At 33.8% G+C, this 18,370-nt stretch overlaps 1 protein-coding gene across 5 annotated transcripts in view; it reads right to left on the bottom strand.

The window, feature by feature from the left end:
* The window catches only part of LOC137657757 (uncharacterized), a 196,870-nt gene that overhangs the window by 12,370 nt on the left and 166,130 nt on the right, over nt 1-18,370 (bottom strand). For all 5 annotated transcript variants that reach the window (XM_068392251.1, XM_068392258.1, XM_068392240.1 and 2 more), the window contains 2 exons: nt 5,859-5,981; nt 2,593-2,683 (listed from right to left, as the gene is read on the bottom strand). In XM_068392251.1, coding sequence (XP_068248352.1) covers nt 2,593-2,683; nt 5,859-5,981 — 214 coding nt within the window. The remainder of the gene's footprint in view (nt 1-2,592; nt 2,684-5,858; nt 5,982-18,370) is intronic.

The following is an 18,370-nucleotide window of genomic DNA, read 5'->3' as shown; positions in this document are numbered from 1 at the left end:
ACTTTTTTTAGTCCTCTGCAGTACTTTACTCCCGGCCCTACTCCCTTTCGGCCATTTTAATGTTCAACCTCTTTAATTTTTACTTCCTGGTGAAACAGAGTATTTTAACCCTCTCTTAAACTTTGGAACTACATGGCATCCCTGTGTAGAACCGTGCTAATAATGTCGAAAGTACATACATATATACATATACCAAAGGCACTTCCCCCAATTTTGGGGGGTAGCCGACATCAACAATTTGTCGATGTCTCACAGGATGTAGATACGGGAGAGGGGGTTCCCAGCCCCCTCGTCCCGTCCCTTTTAGTCGCCTCTTACGACACGCAGGGATAACGTTGGCGCTATTCTAATTTTTATATGCCCCCCCGGCCACAGTATATCATTCAAATAAAATATGCAGTGCATGTGTAGGCTACTGCATAACCCCAACTTAGGTGAATTTAACAAGGCTTTAAAATTTGCTTATATCCATAAACTAAAGAAGAAAACAAGTCATCATTCCATTTTCACAAATTTCTTATATATAAACACCGATTTAAGCGTAAATCAGAAAATCTTTAGAACATGAAATCCGACAAAAACAAATTGCAGTAGACAATCATTAACAAACCAAGGACAGGGAACAAGCTATACTCTTTTCTTTTATTATTATTATTATTATTATTAAATGCTAAGCTACAACCCTAGTTGGAAAAGCAGGATGCTATAAGCCCAGGGGCCCCAACAGGGAAAATAGCCCAGTGCGGAAAGGAAATAAGGAAAAATAAAATATTTTAAAAATAGTAGCAACACCAAATTAAATATTTCCTATATAAACTATAAAAACTTTAACAAAACAAGAGGAAGAGAAACTAGATAGAACAGTGTGCCCGAGTGTACCCTCAAGCAAGAGAACTCTAACCCAAGACAGTGGAAGACCATGGTACAGAGGCTATGGCACTACCCAAGACTAAAGAACAATGGTTTGATTTTGGAGTGTCCTTCTCCTAGAAGAGCTGCTTACCATAGCTGTACAGTCTCTTGTACCCTTACCAAGAGGAAAGTAACCACTGAACAATTACAGTGCAGTACTTAACTCCTTGGGTGAAGAAGAATTATTTGGCAATCTCAGTGTTGTCAGGTGTATGAGGACAGAGGAGAATTTGTAAAGAATAGGCCAGAGTATTCGGTGTATGTGTAGGCAAAGGGAAAGAACCGTAACCAGAGAGAAGGATCCAATGTAGTACTGTCTGGCCAATCAAAGGACCCCATAACTCTAGTGGTAGTATCTTTTCTAATATTCTCAACATTTCATGACTTGATTTTTTTTTCTAAACAGAAATCAATCTCTCATATTAAAAATGAAATTTTTTCTAAACAGAAATCAATCTCTCATATTAAAAATAAAATTTTTCTAAACAGAAATCAATCTCTATTATTAAAAATGATTTTTTTTCTAAACAGAAATCAATCTCTCAAATCAAAAATGAAATTTTTCTAAACAGAAATCAATCTCTCACATTAAAAATGAAATTTTTCTAAACAGAAATCAATCTCTCACATTAAAAATAAAATTTTTCTAAATAGAAATCAATCTCTCACATTAAAAATAAAATTTTTCTAAACAGAAATCAATCTCTCACATTAAAAATGAAATTTTTTCTAAACATTTTTCTAAACAGAAATCAATCTCTCACATTAAAAATAAAATTTTTCTAAACAGAAATCAATCTCTCACATTAAAAATAAAATTTTTCTAAACAGAAATCAATCTCTCACATTAAAAATGAATTTTTTTCTAAACATTTTTCTAAACAGAAATCAATCTCTCACATTAAAAATGAAATTTTTCTAAACAGAAATCAATCTGTCATACTAAAAATAAAATTTTTCTAAACAGAAATCAATCTGTCATACTAAAAATAAAATTTTTCTAAACAGAAATCAATCTCTCACATTAAAAATGAAATTTTTTCTAAACAGAAATCAATCTCTCACATTAAAAATTAATTTTTTCTAAACAGAAATCAATCTCTCATATTAAAAATGAAATTTTCCTGAACAGAAATCAATCTCTCATATTAAAAATGAAATTTTTCTAAACAGAAATCAATCTCTCATATTAAAACTGAAATTTTTCTAAACAGAAATCAATTTCTCACATTAAAAATGAAATTTTTCTAAACAGAAATCAATCTCTCACATTAAAAATTAAATTTTTCTAAACAGAAATCAATCTCTCACATTAAAAATGAAATTTTTTCTAAACATTTTTCTAAACTGAAATCAATCTCTCACATTAAAAATGAAATTTTTCTAAACAGAAATCAATCTCTCACATTAAAAATGAAATTTTTCTAAACAGAAATCAATCTCTCACATCAAAAATGAAATTTTTCTAAACAGAAATCAATCTCTCACATTAAAAATGAAATTTTTCTAAACAGAAATCAATCTCTCACATTAAAAATGAAATTTTTCTAAACAGAAATCAATCTCTCACATTAAAAATGAAATTTTTTCTAAACATTTTTCTAAACAGAAATCAATCTCTCACATTAAAAATGAAATTTTTCTAAACAGAAATCAATCTCTCATATTAAAAATACTCACCGGATTTCAAAAGAGAACCTTTGGGTTCTTCGCCAAAGACGTGGTCCTTGATTTCAGAGTACCATTTATCAGCTACTTCTTTACCTTTTATCTGAATGAGGAAGAAAAAGAATTTTATTTTTCTTAAGGTATTACCTTTTATTCTTTATACATTATTGGTCAAAAATATTTCAGCTTTATTCAAATTGCTCTTAATAAATGGAAATCATGTTTATGGTAAAAAGATCAGGATTATTTTTCCTGATAACTCTTAATAAATGGAAATCATGTGTAAAAAAATCTGGATAATTTTTCCAGAACATCTTTGCAATGTTCTACATTCAATATCTGGATAATTTTTCCAGAACATCTTTGCAATGTTCTACATTCAATATCTGGATAATTTTTCCAGAACATCTTTACAATGTTCTACATTCAATATCTGGATAATTTGTCCAGAACATCTTTAAAATGTTCAACATTCAATATCTGGATAATTTTTCCAGAACATCTTTGCAATGTTCTGCATTCAATATCTGGATAATTTTTCCAGAACATCTTTGCAATGTTCTGCATTCAATATCTGGATAATTTTTCCAGAACATCTTTGCAATGTTCTGCATTCAATATCTGGATAATTTTTCCAGAACATCTTTACAATGTTCTACATTCAATATCTGGATAATTTTTCCAGAACATCTTTGCAATGTTCTACATTCAATATCTGGATAATTTTTCCAGAACATCTTTGCAATGTTCTGCATTCAATATCTGGATAATTTTTCCAGAACATCTTTACAATGTTCTACATTCAATATCTGGACAATTTTTCCAGAACATCTTTGCAATGTTCTACATTCAATATCTGGACAATTTTTCCAGAACATCTTTGCAATGTTTTACATTCAATATCTGGATAATTTTTCCAGAACATCTTTGCAATGTTCTACATTCAATATCTGGATCATTTTTCCAGAACATCTTTACAATGTTCTACATTCAATATCTGGACAATTTTTCCAGAACATCTTTACAATGTTCTACATTCAATATCTGGATCATTTTTCCAGAACATCTTTACAATGTTCTACATTCAATATCTGGATCATTTTTCCAGAACATCTTTACAATGTTCTACATTCAATATCTGGATCATTTTTCCAGAACATCTTTACAATGTTCTACATTCAATATCTGGATAATTTTTCCAGAACATCTTTACAATGTTCTACATTCAATATCTGGATAATTTTTCCAGAACATCTTTACAATGTTCTACATTCAATATCTGGATAATTTTTCCAGAACATCTTTGCAATGTTCTACATTCAATATCTGGATAATTTTTCCAGAACATCTTTGCAATGTTCTACATTCAATATCTGGATAATTTTTCCAGAACATCTTTGCAATGTTCTACATTCAATATCTGGATCATTTTTCCAGAACATCTTTACAATGTTCTACATTCAATATCTGGATAATTTTTCCAGAACATCTTTGCAATGTTCTACATTCAATATCTGGATAATTTTTCCAGAACATCTTTAAAATGTTCTACATTCAATATCTGGATAATTTTTCCCGAACATCTTTGCAATGTTCTACATTCAATATCTGGATAATTTTTCCAGAACATCTTTACAATGTTCTACATTCAATATCTGGATCATTTTTCCAGAACATCTTTGCAATGTTCTACATTCAATATCTGGATCATTTTTCCAGAACATCTTTACAATGTTCTACATTCAATATCTGGATCATTTTTCCAGAACATCTTTGCAATGTTCTACATTCAATATCTGGATAATTTGTCCAGAACATCTTTACAATGTTCTACATTCAATATCTGGAGAATTTTTCCAGAACATCTTTAAAATGTTCTACATTCAATATCAGGATAATTTTTCCAGAACATCTTTGCAATGTTCTACATTCAATATCTGGATAATTTTTCCAGAACATCTTCACAATGTTCTACATTCAATATCTGGATAATTTTTCCAGAACATCTTTACCATGTTCAACATTCAATATCTGGATAATTTTTCCAGAACATCTTTACCATGTTCTACATTCAATATCTGGATAATTTTTCCAGAACATCTTTACAATGTTCTACATTCAATATCTGGATCATTTGTCCAGAACATCTTTGCAATGTTCTACATTCAATATCTGGATCATTTGTCCAGAACATCTTTGCAATGTTCTACATTCAATATCTGGATCATTTGTCCAGAACATCTTTGCAATGTTCTACATTCAATATCTGGATCATTTGTCCAGAACATCTTTGCAATGTTCTACATTCAATATCTGGATCATTTGTCCAGAACATCTTTGCAATGTTCTACATTCAATATCTGGATCATTTGTCCAGAACATCTTTGCAATGTTCTACATTCAATATCTGGATCATTTGTCCAGAACATCTTTGCAATGTTCTACATTCAATATCTGGATCATTTGTCCAGAACATCTTTGCAATGTTCTACATTCAATATCTGGATCATTTGTCCAGAACATCTTTGCAATGTTCTACATTCAATATCTGGATCATTTGTCCAGAACATCTTTGCAATGTTCTGCATTCAATATCTGGATAATTTTTCCAGAACATCTTTGCAATGTTCTACATTCAATATCTGGATAATTTTTCCAGAACATCTTTGCAATGTTCTACATTCAATATCTGGATAATTTTTCCAGATCATCTTTACAATGTTCTACATTCAATATCTGGATAATTTTTCCAGATCATCTTTACAATGTTCTACATTCAATATCTGGATAATTTTTCCAGAACATCTTTACAATGTTCTACATTCAATATCTGGATAATTTTTCCACAACATCTTCGCAATGTTCTACATTCAATATCTGGATAATTTTTCCAGAACATCTTCGCAATGTTCTACATTCAATATCTGGATAATTTTTCCAGAACATCTTCGCAATGTTCTACATTCAATATCTGGATAATTTTTCCAGAACATCTTCGCAATGTTCTACATTCAATATCTGGATAATTTTTCCAGAACATCTTCGCAATGTTCTACATTCAATATCTGGATAATTTTTCCAGAACATCTTTGCAATGTTCTACATTCAATATCAGGATAATTTTTCCAGAACATCTTTACAATGTTTTACATTCAATAAATGTGTAAGTGAAAAAAAACTATACCAAACTGCTCTAACTAAAAGACAATTAAAAGTAAAATAAATTCATTATCGACAATTAAGCTTCATAATAAACATACATCTGTACCCACACATACCTTAAATGTGCTGGAATTCGAGTACACAGAATAGACGTTCTCTCCATATTTGCCGTCGGGTCTGTGGCCCATCTTCTCTTCAGAAGCTAGTTGCTTGGCCCATTCCTTTGCGTACTTGTTTATCTATGAGCAGACAGGTGGACGTCCAAAGGATAGGGGGAAAGGATGGGAGGATAAAAGGCCGTTGGATAGGTTGGGGGTAGTGCATTTATAGTTGTGATTGGAGAGGGATAGGAGAGGGATAGCATTCGAGGAAAATAGAAATAATGAATAGCAGAGGGATGGTGATACCAAGAACAGACAAGGAATTATAATTATATAGATGTATGTGTGGCATAAGGATGGAGGATATGGGATCAACAAGGAATTATAATTATATAGATGTATGTGTGGCATAAGGATGGAGGATATGGGATCAACAAGGAATTATAATTACATAGATGTATGTGTGGCATAAGGATGGAGGATATGGGATCAACAAGGAATTATAATTATATAGATGTATGTGTGGCATAAGGATGGAGGATATGGGATCAACAAGGAATTATAATTATATAGATGTATGTGTGGCATAAGGATGGAGGATATGGGATCAACAAGGAATTATAATTATATAGATGTATGTGTGGCATAAGGATGGAGGATATGGGATCAAAATGCATACAGTATGTACACAATGGATAAGAGAAAAGAAACATTTCAATAAGGCCAAGGAAACAAAAGAAGTGTAGGTGATTGGTGAAATCAAGATATATTCAGAAACATTAAATCAATAAAAGTAGGAAATATCATTAAAAAATGGCAAATGTAGATTGTAAAATAGTGTAATAATGTAAATACGGTAAGTAAAGTAATATGGTCAGTAATGCAATGTTAAAATAAAAATAAAATAAAATAAAATAAAATAAAATGACGAGACAAATTAATCCAATTATTTATGAGAATAATAATTATGAAGCAGAGAAAAATAAAAAATTAACAAGAGGGTTATGTAAATGTTAAGTGTTTCGTAATAATTTTCGAGAAGGTTAATGAAGAATAATAAAGGAAAATGAATTTTCCGGGTGAGGATGGAATGAAGGTTTGACAGATATTTGGGTATAAGGAATAGAAAAAAGAAACAAAGAGAAAAAATAAAAGAGATTAATTATGTTAGTCCTTCACCATTATCACATTCACTATTATAGTGATAGACCAGAACGCTAAGCAATCTAGGTTGTAATAAATAATACAGGCAGACACCAAAATTATGAACCCTGAAAGAATAAAGAAAATTGTTAGTTTCATCCATAGTAAGTTGAGGTGGTTTCAGTCCCAATTGAAGCCAAAGATCCATCCATTTTGGGGGGGTAGCCGACATCAACAAGAAACAAAACAAAAAAGGGGACCTCTACTCTCTACGTTCCTCCAGCCTAACCAGGGACTCAGCTGAGTTCAGCTGGTACTGCTAGGGTGCCACAGCCCAACCTCCCACATTTTCCACCACAGATGAAGCTTCATACTGCTGAGTCCCCTACTGCTGCTACCTCCGCAGTCATCTAAGGCACCGGAGGAAGCAGCAGGGCCTACCGGAACTGCTTCACAAAAGCCAAAGATAAAAGGGTTAATAAATCATGCATCTCCCAACACCTGGTTATACTTTTTGGAAGAGCAGTATGGAGAAGTGTTCGGTACTCATTAAGTGTATACATTTTTAAAGGCCTCTCATGAGTGGCAGAAGCAAGGGACGGTGACAATGCCCTAGCTAGTAGGACAATGCCCTAGAGACTAACCATATATACTATGATCAGCGATCAAGCCCCCGCCCAAGCTAAGACCAGGGACAGCCAGGCAATGGCTATTGGTGACTAAGTAGGTAGACCTGTAGGCTCCCATAAACCCCCATCTTTATAGTCCATTTCTTTTAGCGATGCATATTTGCACCGACTTGCGGCGGTGCCCTTTTAGCTCGGAAAAGTTTCCTGATCGCTGATTGGTTAGAATTATCTCGTCCAACCAATCAGCGATCAGGAAACTTTTCCGAGCTAAAAGGGCACCGCCGCGATTCGGTGCAAATATGCATCGCTAATAGAAATAGACTATAGTTTACAAGGATTGTAAGGTTGCAGACACTACAAGAAACTATCGAACTTGAGCGGGACTCGAACTCCAGTCCGGCAATCGTCAGGCGGGGATGTTTCCAATAGATATGAAACATTGATCTAAATGAAGATTTACTGCATTTCACATTACGTAACCTTATAGGAAATGGAGGAAAAATTACATGCACCTTTCCATATTATTTTGATTATCCACCTGTAATAAGTTAATGAATAAAACGTGTCTTTTTCCTCAAAAATAGGGTTTCATTGACCCACTCTTCCCCAAAAAAGAGGGTTTCACTGACCCACTCTTCCCCAAAAAGAGGGTTTCACTGACCCACTCTTCCCCAAAAAGAGGGTTTCACTGAACCATTCTTCCCCAAAAAGAGGGTTTCACTGACCCACTCTTCCCCAAAAAGAGGGTTTCACTGACCCACTCTCGAGTCCCGAAGTTGCGGTTTTTGGTACAGACTGTGACGAAGGAGGGAGAAGGTTGTGAACTCAAAGGCAGGATGCAATCAACTGAGTCTATATTAAAGAACACTCTCCTTTATATACAAAACCTCAAGGCAACAGGAAAATACATGTTCGAGGAAATGACAATGTTACAGAGGAAAACAGCAGACATGAATTTTCATGTTCGTTTTAGTGCGAGGGAAGAGCAAAGATACAAGCATAATATATACAAAAGGCATTATGTACAACTGTGTGACGCAGGGTTGGTACAAGACAACACGCAACGACCCAATTTGAGGGTTTCCGGAATTCTCAAGCACTAGCCATCACAGCCCAATCAAGTAAATTACGCATCTCGTGAGTCGAATGCCAACCTCCCTGTTATAAAGACTCGACCTCAATAAACAGTTCAAATCAATCTTCGAACGAAGGCAAAAGTAAACATTACCCTACACTCGAGTCAATGCTCCTAAGAAACCAGGCCAACCTCAGTTTAAAAAAATACACGTTGACATGCAACTGACGTGATCACAGTGACTAAAAATAAGAAGAGTCTTTCCTGCTTAATATAATCGTGAGTCATCTGTTTAACAACACTGATTGATACTGCGCCATAAATCATCTTTCATCAAGAAAGTAATTTTCTTTGAACCAAGAGGCAAAAGTAGAAAAAGAATGAAATGCAATAAAAGCTTGAAAAAAAAAGGAAAAAATAATGGAGATGACAAAGGGGTGAAGGAATAAAGGTAGGGAAGAAGAAAAGGAAACAGCAACAAAGCGGGACAAACAAAATAACAACAATGAAAGAACTAATAATAAAGAAAGGAAAAAGAAAGAGAGCAACTCGAAAGGACGGACGTGAACGAAAGAAAAGGAGCAACAGTAAAAATCAAGATGTAACTACATAAAAAAAAAAAAAAAAAAAAAAAAAAAAAAACGTTGAAAAGCATAATCAACGGAAGGATGTAAGGAACAGCGGAATCAGCAGCAACAAGGAAGGACTCTGCACTTGAAGGAGACAAAAAAAAGAAGAAAACTGGGACAAGGATGATGAGCGGTTCCCTCCTTCCCACACGCACTTAGGTGACATCCATATCCATCCCGCCCACGCCCGTCCCAAGTAACCCAATTCAATCAAAGTTGCCCCGCCCTCACCCTCTCCGAAACAGAATCCTTTTGAAGGCTGTTTCGGACAGAAAGTGATAGGGAGACCTTTCAATGGTTTCTATAACATGCCCTTTTCAACGACACGGGTTCAAAGGCCATTCATGAATGGCAGAGGCGAGGGACAGCGACACTACCCAAGACTGACCATATACACGTATGATCAGTGCCCAAGGCCCCTCTCCATGCAAACTAAGACCAGGGAGTACCAGTCATTGGCTGCAGATGAATCAGCAGATAGACCTATATGATTTCCCAAAACCTATCTCTTGCTCACAAGGATGGTGAGGATGCAGACACTAAAAGAAATGATAAGAGCTTGAGTGGGAGTAGATCTTCCGTCCAGGAGAACGCTAGGCAGGAACGTTTCCAATAAGCCACCACAATCCTTTTTTCTAGGTCAGGTAACTATTGGCAACATTTTCTTTCTGGCTTAATTTATATAATAGTGGGTCACCTTTCCCGGTCAGCCTTTGGATAAAAAGGCAAACCAGTTTGCTGATGTTAATATTAGTTCTTTACCAAACGATGCAAAGATGCTACCACTGGAGAGTTATTGGGTCCTTTGATTGGCTCATTTCTCCTTTGCCCCCATATAAACCGAATACTTTGGCTTATTCTTTACACATTCCCCTTTTTCCTCATACACCTGACAACAATAAGATGATTGAAAAATTCTTCTTCACTCAAGGGGTTAACTATTGCAACGTAATTGTTCAGTGGCTACTTACCACTTCAAGATTCTTTAGCTATGGTAAGCAGCTTTTCTAGAAGAACACTCCAAAAACAAACCATTGTTGTCTACTCTTGGGTAGTGCCACAGCCTCTGAATCATGGTCTTCCAATGTCTTGGGTTAAAGTTCCCTTGTTTGAAGTTAAACTCGGACACACTATTCTGTTTCATTATTTCTTTTCCTTACCGGGCTAGTTTCCCTCTTGAAGCTTATAGCCTCCTGCTTTTCCAACCAACTAGTAATAATAATAATAATAATAATAATGAATAGCTACACATGAGTCATTTGTTCTGCCTCACTAACAATTATGTCAGGCATGGCTGCATAACAAAAAAATCAACTCACAGGACATTGTTCTTCATGATATGACCGTGGTTATTAATCAGAGATAAAATGCCAAACATCATGACGAAAGAATCCGACAAATTAATGAAATAATTACAAAGGTCGTCCAAGGGTTTAACTAATCCTAAAAACAATGTGACCACAAGAATACTAATCAGACTACTGACATGCAAGGTCTGCATAATTTGCTATGATCCTTTCCCACGGGTCCTGGAACTTGAACAAAATTAGACCAGACCTCGACTAATTAAAGCACAATTTCATGTTTAGAAAATGCGGAGTGATGTGGCCGAATATTTCAAAAAAAAAAAAATAAATAACTAAAAAAAAAAGAAAAAAAAAACATCCAGTGGTTTAAAATTCAGATTATTATTATCATTACTATCTAAGCTACAACCCTAGTTGGAAAAGCAAGATGCTATAAGCCCAGGTGCTCCAACAGGGAAAAATAGCCCAGTGAGGAAAGGAAATAAGGAAATAAATAAATGAAGAGAACAAATTAACCATAAATCATTCTAAAATAAGTAACAACGTCAAAACAGACATGTCATATATAAACGATTAACAACATGGAAAGTTCGAGTTGTAAAACAAATCGATTTTCATAAAAAAAGAAAATTGACAAATTGAGCGTTTTCATATACGACGCTGACAATTTGTATTGCCCAGAATGGTTTACAGTTACCCATCTTATTTTCCTTACTTGGGGTTACAAGGAGACCGTTTTGGAAATTATTTCTCCTAATAACCGAGAACTGGATATTTTCTAGCTCTTAAATTAGATTTTTGAGAAAGTGGACAGTGCGGAATTAATAAATAAGCTGACGGACATTGACATATTACCAAAATACTTTGCTTTCCGACAGCTAAAGATCTCGTTGAATTAACACATACCAAGAAGGAAAAACTCTTCATGTCCTATACCTAGTCTCGCATTTCAAATCAGTCATTCGGGTGTCCAGTGGGAGCTGGTTGTATAATCTTGGGGCCGCATACTTGAAATCTCTAGACTCTAGAGCCTACAGTAAACATACATCTTGGCTCCGATAATTTTACACTATTTGTAACTATTCTCATGTCGACATGATTCGTTAGCTGTCTATTAAAGTTAGAACAGAGTATTACAATGTACAATAACTCATCAGGTTATCAGAACCGGGACATCAAAAGTATCTATGATATAGATTCAATTAGTACTGTATAGGATTGATCCTTTCTCTGGGTGGGACAGATTTCTTATTTTGTACTTTCGGTAGATTGTAGTTTATGTATTTCAAGTAGTATGGCTAATCCTGTAATAACAATTTTTCACAAGTTCCTTTACAGAATGTTTATCCAAGTACTTTCTGGGATGATATCCAGCGGTTTTTACTATGTATACACTTGAAATACACTTTAAATTTTGGGGGCTACCTACGAATATCCACAACAATGTGTACACACAGAAATGTGCTTCTCTTAGCAGTACCAGACATGGTATAAGAGACTCTTTAGCTATAGTATAAATATCTTTTAGGAGAAGGTCACTCCAAAATCAAACTATTGTTCTCTAGTCTTGGGTAGCGTCATAGCCTCTGCATACTGGTCTTTCACTGTCTTTGGTTATAGTCCTCTTCCTTACCCACTGTTCAAACTGTTTCCTCATTTTCTTTCCTCACTGAGTTACTTTCCATGGTAAGAGACTCTTTAGCTATAGTATAAATCTCTTTTAGGAGGTCTCTCCAAAATCAAACTATTGTTCTCTAGTCTTGGGTAGCCCCATAGCCTCTGCATACTGGTCTTTCACTGTCTTTAATTAGAGTTCTCTTTCTTGCCCACTGTTCAAACTGTTTCCTCATTTCCCTTCCTCACTGAGTTACTTTCCCTAATTGTGCCCTTAGGCTTATAGCATCAGTAGAGAGCATACCTTCGCCACGCCAAGCCGTCTCATTTTGCTCTTAACTCCACTCTGTACTTGTGCTTCGATGTATTTTTTTCAAAATCTAATGGATTTATCCTTGGGTCAAGTTTCATTGAAATTGGTTCTATAGTTTTGGTGTAATATTATTCACACACAAAATTGACATTGCGATTCTTTTCAAAGTACTGCTGAGTCCTATAGTCCATTTCTTTTATCGAGGCAGATTTGCACGGACTAGCAGCGGTGCCCTTTTAGCTCGGAAAAGTTTCCTGATCGCTGATTGGTTAGAATTATCTAGTCCAACCAATCAGCGATCAGGAAACTTTTCCGAGCTAAAAGGGCACCGCTGCGAGTCGGTGCAAATCTGCATCGCTAAAAGAAATGGACTATAGTACTTTGATGTACTTTATATATAATGTTACAGATTCATCCTTGGGTCATACCCAATATGACTACCATGTTTGGTCAAAATTGGTACAGTAATTTTTGTGTAAAGTTGTTCACAAATATTCAACCTCCTGGCTAGTACGGTGGTAACGTGTTTGCCTCGCATTCGAGTGGCAAGAGATCGATCCCCGCCCAGGGCCGTGAGTTTAAGCTGTTTACTGGGGAGGCTACTGCTGTGGTAGGGAACCACAGTAGGGGGTTGGGCTTGCCAGGCTGACGTTCTGGTGAGCATCTTTTCTGATGGAACTGGAACTGAAACCAGACACCTTTAACCTTTAAATACATTCCATTAAGGCCAAGGCAATAACCATGTCGTCATAAGCTACACTTAAACGCAAGATAAAATTGGTATAATAAAAGCACATCATGGAAAGACACAAACCTCAGTTAGGGAGCTGGTGGCCCCTTGAGCGAAAATTTTGATCAGAAGATTAAAATAATCGACTTAAACCTTATTTGAATCCAAATCATAAGAGCATAGAAAGCCTTACGGAGGAGAGTAGTACATACATACATACATACATACATACATACATACATACATACATACATACATACATATACGAAGGCACTTCCCCCATTTTTGGGGTTAGCCGACATCAACAAATGAAACAAAACTAAAAAGGGGACCTCTACACTCTACGTTCCTCCAGCCTAACAAGGGACTCAACCGAGTTCAGCTGGTACTGCTAGGGTGCCACAGCCCACCCTCCCACATTATCCACCACAGATGAAGCTTCATAATGCTGATCCCCTACTGCTGCTACCTCCGCGGTCATCTAAGGCATCGGAGGCAGCAGCAGGGCCTATCGGAACTGCGTCACAATCGCTCGCCATTCATTCCTATATCTAGCACACTCTCTTGCCTCTCTCACATCTATCCTCCTATCACCCAGAGTAGTAGTACTACATATTGCGCAGCCAACAGATCGTGTCGACACGAGAATAGTTACAGATGGCTTTTAACTATTGGGACCTAGATATATGTCTACTTTAAGCTTCAGAGCCTTTGAATATGCGGCCCCGAATATAATAAGCTCACACGAAACACCCGAATGATTGAAGGAATTAAGGCTTTCTAGAGGAAACTGAAGACTTATTTCAAGTCATACAGCAGTGATGATTTAACAGTAAATGAACAATACGCGATATGAAATTTTAAACACTGAACGAACAAGGTTGCTGTGGCCTGATTGGTAACGTCTCTGCCTGGTGTTTGCCAGTCGGGGGTTCGAGTCCCGCTCAGACTCGTTAGTGCCATTGCCATTAGTGTCTGCAACCTTACCATCCTTGTGAGCTAAGGTTGGGGGTAGTTTGGGGGAGCCTATACGTCTATCTGCTGAGTGATCAGCAGCCACTGCCTGGCCCTCCCTGGTCCTAGCTTGGGTGGAGAGGAGGCTTGGGCGCTGATCATATAATATATGGTCAGTCTCTAGGGCATTGTCCTGATTGCTAGGGCAATGTCACTGTCCCGAGCTATTTTTTTCTTGACTATAATTCCATACCTCTGGAGTTCAAATATTCCTAGTAATAATACCTAAACTTTCTAATAAAGCAAAAATCAATAGCTGTACGTAAGTGTACAAACACACGATTATAGAAATATTATAAGAAAAAACATACATCTTATACGAGGTAAACTTTTGACCAACGTTAATTTTTCCGAATTAGATATAAATTCTCATTCAGCTGGATAAACTCAAGTTATATACTTAAAAATCTAATGTAGATGATACTAACATTATAAATCTAATATAAATGACATTAGTTTCAAATTCTAAATAAAAAACTTCAATAACAAATTACAATAAGTCTCATAATTATTGTAGATTTCTTTCTTTCGAGTCAATCCTCCTACAACGTGTGTGACCCCCAACGACGCTCTTGAGCAAGACTCAATTATTCACAATTGACGCAGCCAGTTGATGCTGAAGGTCACTTAGGGGAGCAATATGGGTCACTTTATTATTAAAAGAAGGAGTTTTACCAGCCCAATGAGTCAAGCTTGACTCTCACAGGGCTGGCCCGAAAAAAAATCGGGATATAAAGCATTATAGGATTATCAAAATTCAATTGATAAGGAAAAAAAATAAATAAATGAAAAAAAAATTATATATATATGTATATACAGTATATACTTATAATCTTTAAATATTCTAAAAATGGGTGAATAGATGGATGAATATATATATATATATATATATATATATATATATATATATATATATATATATATATATATATGTATGTATATATATATATATATATATATATATATATATACATATATATATATATATATATATATATATATATATATATATATATATATATATATATATATATGAAATCTGAGTGATAAAAAATAATTAACTATATATTAAATCTATGTAATTTAAAATGAATTAGTAAAAAATCTTAGGTAAAAATATAGATTCTATCAATAAAACGTGAATTCCTTAAAAAGGTTAAAATTCTAGAAACAGAAAAATTACTTGATTCAGTTAAATTGTCAGAAAATGTGGGTCACATCACGACCAATTCACGGTCAATTGTCCTTGCGAAGACACTTATATAGTTTCAAGTGGTATTGATTAACGTGCAATTCCCGTAACCTTGTTGTAAGTCACTCCATAATGAGGGTACCGAGCGCGCATGCAAGGTCAACTTTAGCCTTTTGCTGCGGGTCAGATGAGGCTAATTTGCCAGGGATATTATCACATCAATATCATAAAACAAGGGAATGACGTGTTTCTAGGTGAAGCCATGGTAATTCCTTCTCTATTATTCGTAATGTGGGCGAAATCCAATTTTTCTCCAGTGTAATATGTGGGACATATGATCAGTTAACAGTCTTCTTGTTAGTTATAAAGGAAATACAAGGGCGCAAAGGAGTTTTGTCATTATCCTATGTAAATTATAATTTCTTATTTAGGGTGAGGGTTGTGTTCCAATGAATTAATATTTCAAGATTCTCTGGACACAATTCTACAAGAAATAGAAAAATGTAGAACATCAATCCAAGCATAGAAATGCGTATAGCTTCCAACCATCAAAAATATACGGAACCAAGGTAACGAATTTTTCTTTATCTTTGCGATTATTATTAAAAAAAATAACAAAAGTTTCTTCATCTTTGCTATTATTATTAACAAAAACAACGATTTTTTCTTTATCTTTGCGATTATTATTAACAAAAACAACAAATTTTTCTTTATCTTTGCGATTATTATTAACAAAAACAACGATTTTTTCTTTATCTTTGCGATTATTATTAACAAAAACAACGATTTTTTCTTTATCTTTGCGATTATTATTAACAAAAACAACGATTTTTTCTTTATCTTTGCGATTATTATTAACAAAAACAACGAATGTTTCTTTATCTTTGCGATTATTATTAACAAAAACAACGAATGTTTCTTTATCTTTGCTATTATTATTAACAAAAATAACGAATGTTTCTTTATCTTTGCTATTATTATTAACAAAAATAACGAATTTTTCTTTATCTTTGCTATTATTATTAACAAAAAGAACAAATGTTTCTTTATCTTTGCGATTATTATTAACAAAAACAATGAATGTTTCTTTATCTTTGCGATTATTATTAACAAAAACAACGAATTTTTCTTTATCTTTGCGATTATTATTAACAAAAACAATGAATGTTTCTTTATCTTTGAGAAAGAAATTTTTTGAACAAAAATAACGAAAGTTAAATTTTTCTTTGTAATCTTTGCAAAAGTTAGTCTAACACTAACCTCGTAATAAACAGGTGAAAGGAAATAGGTTAAAAACTAGGTTGGTTCATAGTTTATTTCCTGTCATATTTCCTTCCATAAACATAGCTGACCGCCCTAAACCATATGTTGTAGAATACGCCCAAAACCATTTGGGTAATTCGACCAGGTCATTTGCCAATCCCGACGCGGCGTTAAATGTGTGAGTTAACGCCTTGATAACGATGAGTTATGGAGTGTAATGGTTAGTTTCCTTGAACACAAATTATAACTACATTTTCAGCCTCGGTAAAGCACTTCTTTATCTCATTTAAAAGGCACATTATAAAACAATGAATGTATTACTTGCTTACTTGTTTATTTGTTTAGGGTTTAAATCCAACCCTCCACTGAAGTCAAGTGAACTACTCGGGCGGGTCCATATTAATCATCTAACGACATATTTTCATCATAACTTATACAATTCTTTGATTGTAGCTCTTCCAAATCATATGATCTTGTGAAAAGTAATGTCTTTAGTTTCTTCTTAAATTCAATTGCTCCCTTTAGATCCTTCATTTCAGTTGGCAGTTTATTAAAATAAACTTAACCTTCCTCTAGAACAACAAAATCTATATTTTTCGTAGTATTAAATAGCGCACTATTCTATTATTCTCGAGACGGACAGCAGGTACTTGAAAACACTACGCACATTATCCACGGTAGTCACGCTATCATACCCAAAAGCTATTTTCTGATCGAGTGGAGTTCGGAGGTCGCTCGCGAAGTAGGCCAAGGTCCCAAGGATACTTTGCGGCTTAAATTATGAACGCACTAATAGATCAGAGGCCGTCAATAACTTCGAAACTCATTTTGTGTCTATTATTAGAATCGGTGATCAAAGAGCTGGCCGGTGATGTTGTACACGCACGAACACACACACACTATATATATATATATATATATATATATATATATATATATATATATATATATATATATATATATATATATATATATATGTATGTATATATATATATATATATATATATATATATATATATATATATATATATATATATATATATACACATATGTATATATAAACATATATATATACATATATACAAATATATATTTATATATATATATATACTGTATATATATAGATACATATATATATATATATATATATATATATATATATATATATATATATATATATATATATATATATATATATATATACTGTATATATATATAGATACATATATATACATACATACATATATATATATATATATATATATATATATATATATATATATATATATATATACATATATACATACATACATACATATATATATATATATATATATATATATATATATATATATATATACATACATACATACATATATATATATATATATATATATATATATATATATATATATATATATATATATATATATATATATATATATATATATATATATATATATATATATATATAAACCCCCATATTAAAAATTTAACCTTGGTAAAGGAAGAGGGCACCAGAGGAAAAAAAACACCAAGGCAGTGGCCATATTTATACTTGAATGGCTAAATACTGCATGTACCACACATGTAGAAAGCTTAAAACACACACACACAC

The sequence above is a fragment of the Palaemon carinicauda genome, chromosome 1 (assembly GCF_036898095.1).
Source record: "Palaemon carinicauda isolate YSFRI2023 chromosome 1, ASM3689809v2, whole genome shotgun sequence".
In the NCBI taxonomy this organism is placed as follows: Eukaryota; Metazoa; Arthropoda; class Malacostraca; order Decapoda; family Palaemonidae; genus Palaemon; species Palaemon carinicauda.
The sequence above is the reverse complement of the archived record's forward strand: the minus strand, read 5'-3'. Positions and strand labels throughout refer to the sequence as shown.